This window comes from Pteropus alecto, unplaced genomic scaffold, assembly GCF_000325575.1.
Source record: "Pteropus alecto unplaced genomic scaffold, ASM32557v1 scaffold25, whole genome shotgun sequence".
Classification (NCBI taxonomy): Eukaryota; Metazoa; Chordata; class Mammalia; order Chiroptera; family Pteropodidae; genus Pteropus; species Pteropus alecto.
In genome coordinates this window covers 37,618,119-37,629,940 of record NW_006441955.1, presented here as the reverse complement: position 1 = coordinate 37,629,940, position 11,822 = coordinate 37,618,119, and the positions used below count along the sequence as shown (strand labels likewise).

General features: G+C 38.3%; 1 protein-coding gene across 1 annotated transcript in view; it reads left to right on the top strand.

The window, feature by feature from the left end:
• Positions 1–1,107: 1,107 nt before the first annotated feature.
• The window catches only part of NRSN1 (neurensin 1), a 12,976-nt gene continuing 2,261 nt past the window's right edge, over positions 1,108–11,822 (top strand). Inside the window, exon 1 of the mRNA XM_025052107.1 lies at positions 1,108–2,404. Within this exon, the coding sequence (XP_024907875.1) occupies positions 2,192–2,404 (213 nt within the window). The 5' untranslated portion in view covers positions 1,108–2,191. The remainder of the gene's footprint in view (positions 2,405–11,822) is intronic.

Genomic DNA, 11,822 nt, shown 5'->3' with positions numbered 1-11,822 from the left:
TGGTTCTGATTATCCAAGTATGTGATTCAGTCCATGTATTAATTGTCATGTTTCATCTGCTTCCTGACTCATGGTATAATCTTTAGCAAATGATTTTTCTATGCCTCAGTTTCTTCAATGGCAAAGCAGAATTAGTAATAATAATCTTATCTCCCTTTGACCAAAATTTTATTAGAATATTTTTAAAGACTACTAGATTACACCTTTAAAATTATTCTACTTATATGTCACTAGTAATAGGCCCTTATTAATCATCTTTATTGTATAACTATTAAATAAAAGATTCTAAAGAGGTCATCTTATCATTTAAAATATGAAGACTAGGTTAACAAAAGAATTTGATCCATCAGACTTTACTGTTCTAAGCAGGCAGAGTACATTCTAAAATTGTGATTTTTAAATGAAATAATATTCCTCCAAAATGTTTAAAAGTTAAAAAGGTTGCATCCCCTACTCTCCCCTCCTGGTTGATGTGTTTAGATGATGGCTATCCCTGAAACAGGAAGAAGACACAGGCACCGGGAGGTAGACACTAAATGTAATTTTAACCAACCCTTAAAAAGATGAGGTTATTGTCACTATCTTTAGCACCTCTTTCATCATTTTTTTTTTTTTAAGTTAGGGCCATATTTTCCTGAATTTGACTACATTTTCTAACCAAAACCTATTTGTGGCCAAGGGCACACATTTACAAAATATTCTTACGGGTTCACTTTTTGGCTATGGGATAAGAAAATGCTAACTATCCCTGGCTTCAACTTTGATTTTAGCCCCATGATTCTATCCAACCAAACTATGTGGCTACATGAGGGCACTTGATAGAAATTTAGATTAATTTTTTCTTGTAAATTTACTTAACTAATTGCTTTCTTGATAAGTAATTGGAAACATTTAATATGTCTTCTGTTAGCCTGGATTATAGCACAACCCCTAGGAAGACCTGGTTCATTGGGAAATGTCCACACAGGGAGAACCATCTAGAGCAGGAGTCCCCAACCCCCAGGCCACGGAACGTGAGTAGCCTGTTAGGAAATGAGCTGCACAGCAGGAGGCGAGCAGCATGGAGCCAGCGCAACTTCATCTGTATTTGCAGCTGCTCCCCAGCGCTAGCATCACTGCCTCAGCTCCACCTCAGATCATCAGACATTAGATTCTCATAAGAGCACCGGTCTCTGGTGCCAAAAAGATTAGGGACCACTGATCTAGAAGATAATTGAAAAATCCAAGTAAATATTTCATGTCTCTGGCTACATATTAATCACTTGTTGGAGATCAGAAAACCAAAGAACAGAGAATAACCGAGAATTTCCTTACAAAAAATGCTGTCCCTCAGTAACTCCTTTTTTAAACCATGAATTAATAACCAAATGCTTTTCTCTAAGGTAGTGATTAGATCAAATTAAGAAGCAGGCAGTTCTCCAAACTACCCACCTAAGAGTTCTCCGAACTCTTATTTATACTAGACACCTCATGGAAAATAATAAGAGGCTGGGTATACTCTTTACATTATACTTTAGCATCCCACTTGAACAGATGTAACCACAAATAATTACTGAAATATCTGGTGTTAGAGTTAGTGGGGTGTAAATTATTGACCAAGCCATTTATGATTAGTAAAGCATGAAGCATAAGTTGTTCAACAGCTTTTTAATAAAAGCTTCTGTAGAACTTGACAATTAGTTAAAATGTTAGAGCAAGATACATGAGATTCAAAGGCAGAATTTCAAACTGCTAAGGATAACATCATGTAGTTTGCACAAGGGAACATAGTTAAGCATCTGAGAGGCTAGTTCAAGACAAATTCCATCTGTAGAGAATAAGTGCCTGCCTAAATCTTTAACATGTAAGTGTAAAGACTACTAGATTCTAAGGGTTTAAAGATTTCTTGTCAAGACAATGAAATCTCAGCTTCTTTATTGACATTTCTCATATACTTTATGGTTAAATTTTTGCATAATTTAAGTGAGCTGTGCTGTTATGTCTCACTTTATTTATGGAGAACCAGTTCTAGTCATTGAGTAGTTAAGGAAATTTTGTATTAGAAATTTTGTATAAGAAAGACAGGTCTTGAAAAGTGTCTTTTCTCTTAAGAAAAGAACATTGTTCAAATAGCTGACATTACTTAGCCTGGTCTTTACCTTTAATAAGCCTTTGATCCTGAGGCCAGAGCCCCTGGGGCTGATGCATGTGAATGTTATCATTTCAGCCAGGAAGGATGAATTCTTGCAGCAACGTCTGTGGGTCCAAACAGGCACAGGCTGCTGGCGAGGGCGGGTACCAACGCTATGGAGTCCGCTCCTATCTGCATCAGTTTTATGAAGACTGTACCACCTCAATCTGGGAGTATGAGGATGATTTCCAGATCCAGAGATCACCAAACAGGTGGAGCTCAGTATTCTGGAAGGTAAGTCTACAGCATGTGTTTCGTGCAGGAAATGTAACAGTTATTGGCTTTACTAAGTACTACAGCTGCAGAGAACTGAGAGTTTTAGAACTCTGTGTTTGCATCAAAACTAAATGTAGTTTTCTTCCCTTAGGAAAGGAGAATATAAACTATGGGCTGAAGAAAGCCTCTAAGCACAGAATAATTTTTGATTTGTAGGTTAAACATAAATAATAATAATGCCATTATTATTATTTTTGCTAGTGTTATTAATGTGCCACTAAATTCACCAACTGTGAAGCCATCCATAAACAAAACATAATATGCTTTCAGCTTCCCTTATAAGCTTGCTAAGTATCACTTGACAAATTACAATTATTAAAAATAAATAATTGAGTATTTAGAGAGAGTTAATGCTGAGACATAATACAGTATACCAACTCTAACTCTACCAGCTATGTGATCATGCAGCTCTGTGGGCTTCAACCTCCTCAAATGCAGGAGCCTCATTAAACAATGTGTTCAGTCATGCAACATGTAATTAGTGAGCACCTATTCTGTGTGAAAAAGTTGCAAAGTACTAGAGATTAAAGGGGTAAACAGGAGAAGAAAAGTCTTTGCCCTCATGGAAATTACAATCATGAGAAACAGACCATAAACAAGCAAAGCACATAATAGAATATCAGGTAGTGACAAGTGCAATGAAGAGAAGTAAATTAGGATAAGTGGATAGGGAGTGATGGAGGACTGGTATTTATATATGCTGGTCATTGAAAGCCTTTCAGAGGAGATGACATTAGAGCAAATACCAGGGTGAACTGAGGAAGCAGACCATTAAATTATATGGCTGAAGATCATTCTAGGCTGGGAAAATAGCAAGTCCAAAAGCTCTGAAATGTGAACAAGTTTGGTGTGTTTGAAAAATAGTGAGAGGCACAGTCTGATCAAAGTGGAATGAGAGGAGGGAAAAAGGAAGGTGATGGATTCAGAAAAAGAACAGGACACAGATGATTTATGTTGAGTCTTGTAAATGATAGTGAGGACTTTGGCTCTTACCTTGAGACATGAGAAGCCATGTGAACATTTTATGCAGAGAAGTGACATGATCTAACTAATATTTTAACAGGATAATTCTGGCTGCTGTACAGAAAATAGGTTATAGAAGGACAGTGTAGAAGCAGCTAGATTATTTAGGAAGCTTTTAAAGTACCTCATCAAGAGATGGTGGTGGCTTCGATTAAGATGTTAGTGGAGATGGTGAGAAGTAGTCATTTAGCATAAAGTTAGAAGGCCAAGCTGTCAGGACATGCTGATGAATTAGATGTGAGACAAAGAAGAGTCAATGGCTCCAAGTCTTGCAGCCTGAGCTATTTAGTGAATGACGTTATCATTTACTGGGATGGAGAAACACTGGGTTGAGTGAGGAACCAAGAGTTTGATTCTGGCCATGTTATACTAAAGATGCCTATTAGACATGTAAGTGAAGATCTCTAGTGGCAATTTAAATATACTGATCTGCAGCTCATGGATTGAGAGTCATTAGTATATAGAATGTATATAAGGCACTAGACTAGATAAAATCACCTAGGAAGAGAGTAGGGACATAGAAAAGGGCTTTGGGATGTTCCAACATTTAGAAATCAAGAAAAGGCTGAGGATTCAGGAAGGAATGCTGAGCCTGTCTCAGGTCTCCTCCAGCTCTAACATTCTGTGCCTCTGGGGTTTCCAATCAACTTGACTTTCTCCCAAAGAACTCAGAATTTTTTTACAATGATATTGACATAAACTTGCAATCTATTGGCAATAGTATAACAAGAGACAATGTAGCATAATAATTATGAGCATGGACTCTGTCCTCAAATTGCATGGTTCAAATCTCAGCTCTTTCATTTAATAGCTCTTCAACTACAGGCAAGTAATTGATCTTAATGGGACTCTTACAGTGATACCTACAGTACTTAAAACATAAAGTTGTGAGGATCAAAGATAATATTTACAAAGAGCTTAGAATAATGTCTGGTATGCATTCAATAAGCATTCAATGTAATAGTTACCATTACTAGATGCCATATGGGACATTGAGTTCTGAAATGGAAATAAAACTGGAAATCTAGTTAATAAATAAAGTATTGGGTAACATAGTTGTTAACATAGATTATCCAAAACCTGTGTTAATTCGAAATCTTACTAGTGTCACGTGCTCTGTTTTAGAATTGGTCAAGCCATCATCTTTGCCCTGTAGAAATGTCATTTCTGATGAATACTTACTGGCCTGGATCAATGAAATAATAGCCAAGCTTGGCACATCTTGTATTTACCCACATAAGTGGGTGGTTGCTTCAGCATGTGTCAAAAAAACAAATATTTGCTTGACAGATCTGTTGTGCCAAGAGCCTAAAATGCCACTGACATACAGAATACTGTCAGCATTCGTGTGGATTCAAAGCACTGGTGGTTATGTGATTTGCAATGCTATAAATTCATCAAATAATATATCGGTATAGATTTAAAATAAAGCATTCACAGTAAATTACCAACTTGAGAATTCAGATTTCAATATTTTCTCTCTTTCATTTATATAAATAAGATCCAAAAGTATTTATCCCTGTTGTGGTGAACCTACTTCAGAGGGCAAAAAAAAAAAAAAAAAGGCAAAAGTCCATGGTCTTGTAGAGATTATATTCCAGCCACATCCAAATCCCAGAATCATATCCTAATCATTAAACCATAGACTGGGCATTTAGAACACTACAGTCAACCTGAATAACCTCAGAATCACTGTGTTAGAGAACTCACCTCCAGCTCCTTAGCAATGTGCAGAATGGAGGGGCTTAATGAGAATCAAGATTGGAATCAAACAGGCCTGCGTTAGAATCTTTGCTCTGTCACATGGATCTACATAGCATATATCTTCACAGTGCTATTCTTTCTTTCTATAAACGTTTCTATGTCCACTATGCACAAGGCTATGTGGTAGTCTCTGGGATTCAATTGTGAATAAGACGCTATTCTTCAAGATACAGCCTTGACCTGAAGGAGTTCACAAATAAGGAACATAGACATATACACAGATTATTACAACCCAACATGATAAACACTCCCTCTAAGGCAGTCATATTACTTACTGGGAGCACAGAGTTTGGGGGTGAGGAGGACCTGATGCAGCCTGGGGAAGAAACAGCTCCACAGAAGAGATCACCTGTGAACAAGCAGGAACAGGACACCCAACAGAAAGAAAGCATTGCAAAAGCTGAGTTGTGAGAGAAGACAGTACGTTCAGGAGACTGCAAACAGTTCAGTATGGCTTGGGTAGAAGTTTAGAAGTTGCAAGAGAGGAATGCTGGAATGCATAGAAGAGCAAGATCACAGAAGACTTTGAAGAGCAGTGAAACAAAATATTCTCTAAAATGTTCCAGTTTAAGTACAGTGATGGGGCAAGACAATAATAAGTCTAGGTTTTCTTGGGGAGGTTATCTCACACACATACACATACATGCAATATTACACACATTCTCTGTGCCTCGCAGGTTCTGGATTACTGAATGGTTGCCTCAGTAATTTATCCCAGTGCCTACAACTGCTGCCATATGCAAAACTCTATGTGACATGGCCCTACCTACCCCTGCCACCACTGTTGCTGCCAAAGGTGTAATTTTTCTTTCTTATCCTTGCACTAGACTTCAACTAAGGCTGTTGCCACTTGAACGTCTGTGCAGCAAACAGCCTCAGTATGGCAGGTATGAACTAGTGAGAACAGTCTTCTCTCAGTCAGTCTTTCCTCACCTCAGGGTTATCCTCCTTATCTTTTTCTCAACCCATATAAGAAGCCACTAGGTACAAGGCAAGACTCCCTTTTCCATAACCTTACTAAAAGTGACAGTGATTCTTGTTCCTCTCTTTTCTCCCAAGACCTTCCTCCTGTCTATCCTGATCTCTCCAGTTTCCGCAGCAAGCCAAGTCAGAATTTAAACTTATGTCTTAGATCTCCCTTCAGAGTTTTGTTGGATATTAAGGAGCTGGTTTTATTCTAGAAATGAAAGCAATATAGAAGTCTCTTAAGAAAACCCATGTGGTATTCATTCTGTTTTTAAACATTTTCTCAGATGGTACTTGAAAGATGGATAAAGAAAGATGAGACTAGCAAGGGAGACCATCAGAATGCTATTGCGATGATCAAAGCAAAATATAACAATGATCTGCACTATTAGAGTGGTCGTGGTGATGGACAGGAGAGACAAGATTCAAGAGAGCTTTATGAGGTAGAATCAATAAGATTTAATTATCTATTGACTATGAATGTGAGAAAAGACTCAGTGAATGGGTAACTGGCAGGAAACGGAAAAATTATGCAGGAAAGAAGGAGTACCATTTTGAATAGTTTGGGTTTGATGGGCCTTTGGGATATTTTTGTGTAGATTCTCCTATTGGCTGTCAGAAATATGAGACTAGAGCCCAAGAGAATGATTTAGGCTGGAGTTGGAGATTTGGAAATCATCGATATATGGGTGGGAGTTGAAACTGCAGCCACAGATTAAACAATAGAGACAACATACTGAACAAAAGGTGTGAGTCGAGGGCGGAACCCTGAAGAACACCAATAATTTGAGAACAATGTCTGTCAAAGCAGGTTGAGAGTGGGTTATTAAACAGGTAGATATGGAAAGAGAAAAGAGTCGTGTCAGGGATAACAATAGATGAGTGTTTTAAGAAAGCATGAGTGTTTAACATAAATGCGGAACATTCAAATGAGTTAAGAAAAGGAAAATCACATTTGATTCAACAATTAGGAGGTCATTAGTAACCTCGGAGAGAGCAATTTCAGCGATATCATGGATGACCAAGCTTGGTTATCCAGGTTAAGAATGAGTTCAAGCAGTAGCCAGAGAGGAACACAGGGATCTAGAATAGATTTTGAATATGGAAACAATTAAATGTGTTCACGTGCTGAAGGGACAGAGCCTCTGAAAAATAGAAGAGCTAATGTGGGATAACTGGTACCACTACCCAGGTGAACAGGAGATGGGGTGGGGGGCTATGGAGACTGTAGGAGGTAAGGCATGTGGAATGACCTAGATCACATCCTGGCATAGGTTGTGACTTTGTAAAGCACAGTGTCCCTAAAAGCAGGTCAGGCAAGAAAGTCAAGACAGATGAGTTAGAATCTGTCATCACTGCTGGCAAGTGACACCACTCATAGCTCACATACTGCTAAAGAGAGGTCAGCAGCAGTCCTCGGGCTAATGAAGAAAAGCTAGGCTTCACTCTTGATGTGCTCCCCCTGAATTACCTCTAACCCAGATGGCTCCTTCACGTTTAGCGCCATCCAGCATTTTCTCCCACATGCTGTTCTTCCCTGCCTCACTAGTTCTTGCTTCCAACAGTCATTACTGCCTCCTCTCTGCCAGAACAGCTGTGTTGCTACTGCTGCCAGTTCTGCTTATTGGAGTAAACTGCATTTTCAGAAATCATCAGCTCATAGAGATACAATGAAGGAGATGTTGGTCAAAATAACAGCAGTTACTGGCTTGTCACCCCTAGCAGCAGAAATTCTGGAGTCCAAGTTCTTTCTATCCAGTCCTCCTTTCCAATAGCAGGGACTGGGTTTTTGCACATCCTCCCCGCAGCCAAGAGAGTCACCAGAAATTACAGTTCGAAAATTGTCCTTGCTGCTGCCTTTATGCTTTGTCTCAGCCTGAGGTGGTCCTTCTCTCTCTACTGGTGTTGATCTAATCTAATCACCCCACAGCCCCAGGTTGCTCCTCAAATATTTTATTCTTTCTGAAATCCAACATGGTACCAGGGTTACACTGATATATCTCAACATCCCTCCTCACCTCCGTTACGTGCTCAGGAAGTTAAAATGTAGGGAAGTTTTGATCCCATCATTGCTGCTTCATGCCTACTATCCCAAGCTCTCCCTGAAATATTTTAAGAGATTTGGAGGCCCTCTTTGTACACATTTCTTGGAAGATCCTCATTAGCTTTGCACCTTCAGAATCTTTGGAGTTAGCTATGTATTACATCATGCTCCCCTCCACAGATGGCAGGCATCTCTCTGATATTCAGATATACCAAGGAAAAGGAAGAAGATTCAGGGAGGCCAACCACTTTCCGGTTCTTGAAGTGAGCAGAAGTTCTGCCATATGCAAGTCGTGGTTTGCCTTTTAGCTTCTGAGTGATATTCCAAGAGTGGATTTTAATCTATAAAGTACTGCTCAGTTGAGGAGCAGACTGTTCTGAGAATCAGTCACCTGTCTCCATATTCGGCAGTCTGGTGGTTTAGGTTAGTCAGTCAGGAATATTTATTGAGTACAACAAGAGCTGTGCTAACACAAGACAGAAATAGAACATGTAGAGCATTGGCCTCAGTTGCTCTTAAGAACCTCAGAAACTAAGATGGATACATTTTTGCTGCCCTCAATTTTTGAGAATTAGTGCCAGTTCTTGAGGGAGTGACATATGAATTTATTGACATATGAAGCATGTCACCATGGATATTTAAGTTAATTTAGTTGGTGAATTCAGAATTTTCCAATGTGAGTCACTTTTTAAGTTATTTTTAAATGATAGTCTTTGAAGGTGAATTTATTCATCACCAGTTTTAGAAAAATGGAAGAAATTCATTCAAAATGTTATATTTTATAACCCAGTTTTTCCTGTACTACTTATAGCTTATGTAAAATAGTTTTTTTTCATTATATTGACTTTTTGTTTGTATTTATGGGTTTTTTTTTTTTACAATATTATATGATGGAATTTTGTCCATTTATGGTAACAAAATCTCCGTTACAATAAAAGAAATACAATGGTAGATAATATGCAAAATAGCAATTGGTGAAGTATCATGGAAGAATAAAAGGGATGGGGCTTAGAAATCTTGCACACCTGGGTTAGAACCTAGTCAAGCCACCTGCTAACTATGGGACCTTAAACTATGCTTCTTTGACCCTATACACTCAGTTTCTTACAGGTTGACTGGAATAAAAATACTTCTCATAAGATCCTGGTGAGGATAAAATGAAAACTACACCTAGCACTATGCCTAGGTCATAACAAATGCTGTCAACAAAAGGTCACTGCTACCCATCCAGTGCCACCAAGAGTCCTCAATCTGGGAGGTGGCAAAAGGAGAAACTTTATTCAAGTAAAACAGTTTGCAAACCAGGGAAACTCAGCCTCTTTTTATTTTTTTTTTTTTTTTTTTTTTTTTTTTTTTTTTTTTTTTTTTTTTTTTTTTTTTTTTTTTTTTTTTTTTTTTTTTTTTTTTTTTTTTTTTTGCAAATGAGGAATCCAAATTTGCAGTTCGTTTGGTCCAAATAGCACTGTCCTGATTGTCTGGAACTGCCCCTTCTGATTAGTCGTTATGGAGCTGCTCTGATTGGTCAGTTAAGATGCAAATGTGGATACAGCTGCACAGCTCTGATTGGACAGGGCAGGCTTCATATTGGTCAAAATATGATTCTAAGAACTCCTTTATAAAGGTCAGCTCACACTGTGCAGAAGCATAGTGCAGGAGGCTGACAGCTCAGGCTATGGCTTTCTCTAGAAATGCAGTATGCATGAGAGGCCTCTGCTAGCAATGGCTGCTAGACTATGGTTATGAATTTTAGCTCAACTTATCACAAGGAGTCCTTCTTGGCAGATATAGTCTTTCTCGGGGTTCACAATACTCAATATACTAGTTCTCTTCTTCCTCCTTTGTTAAGGTGATGGGTTTGGAATATGTTTTTCTTCTATTATCCAAACCTGCTTTATTAGTATATTACCCTGGAATTTAATAAGTAAATAAGTTAAACATACTTTAAATATTCTAAATTAAATGGTGTTATGCAGTTGGTTATTTTTCCAACCTTGTTACTCTAACTAAAAGCAATTAGAAACAGGAATAAATTTAAAATGTATTTAAAAAATAAACATCTATAATAGCTCTTTTTTATTCCAAGTGCAGAGTGATTGCAGTAATGCAGTTGCCAATGTAGCATATTACAAGAGGTACATTTCCAAATAATAACAGCTACTTATTACAATGTATTACTTAGCCAGGTACAGGCCTAAGTGCTTTCATGCATAGTCTCATTTAGTCCTTACGACAACTCTATGAGGTAAGTACTATTATAAATTATAATTTTGTAGGTGGGGAAATTGATGACTTTCCTTATATAATTCAGTACTAGTTGGCAATGCTAGAATCCAAGCCAGAGTCTGTTCATTCCAAAGCTCTGAATTTAAAGTGCTATGATATACTACCTCCATCTTCAGAGTGTTACATTTTATTAGAACTTGAGCTGATGCAGTGTAATCTCCACCTGCTACTCTTAACACTTCTCATTATCTGCACAAGTAAAGCCCAAATGGCTCCATGTTAGAGGAGAAAGAGCACTGGACTGGGGGCAGATCTGTGGCTTCTACCCCTGCCCCTGCAACTTGCTAGATGTCCATCCTGAGCTGGTGAACTACCCTTTGTGAAGCTATATTTCCTCACCTGTAAACTGGTGATTATGGTTCCTTCTTCATTGGCTGGTTCATTTTCTTTTCTTTTCGTTTTTTTTTTTCTTTTCTTTTTCTTTTTTGGCAAATGAGAAATCCAAATTTGCAGTTTGATTGGTCCAAATAGACTGTCCTGATTGACAGGAATTACCCCTTGGGGAAGAAGTGAGTAGTTACACAGATTGTCAATATCTTCCAGCCAAAATCACCAGGACATACCTATACATAGTTGAGCTAGTTGAGTTTGTTACACATCACAATGAGAGAGATAACAACATAGAAGTTTCTGTGGTGTTTCATTAAGGGAGTGTGAGAAAGGATATATTATAGGCTTTGGTTGGGTGATTTGGGGGAGGGTTTAAGGGAACAAGAGTTCACTTTGCATTGTCAGGGAAAATTCTATGAGTGGATTTCTTAATCTTGTCTATAGGGAGGGCAGCCTAAAAGGAGACCAATGCTGTAATTGGTAAAATAGCAACAGTCATTCACATTAGGCAGCGGAGAGGGAAGGTGTTAGGTATTTTATATTTTGCACAGTGACCTTGTTTTTGTCTGTGCTTAGAGAAAATGATAAAGTAATATCATTTTATCACGGGCAGAGAAATGAGCTTGTCCGATGTTATGTTCTGTGAGACTGATTGTGCCAACAGGAGAACAACGTGGCCTCACTGTGAGCTCCAGGCAACTTTGAACAACATGTAGGCCTAGTGGATAGAGTCAGGCCAGCTCCTAGATATTGAGGCTGATTTTTCTCTTCCTCAAGACCAAATGAGACAATGAGCAAAAGGAGCATTGTACAAACTGAAAGCTCAAAGGAAAAATCAAGACAATACTTCAGTTTTTAGTTGGCGTTAATATCTGAAAGGTCCTCTTTTCGCCTTCTTTTTTTTAACCAGAAAATTATGTAGGCATAGAAATTTGGGGTGACTGGAAAATTCACTGCCCCCCCCAC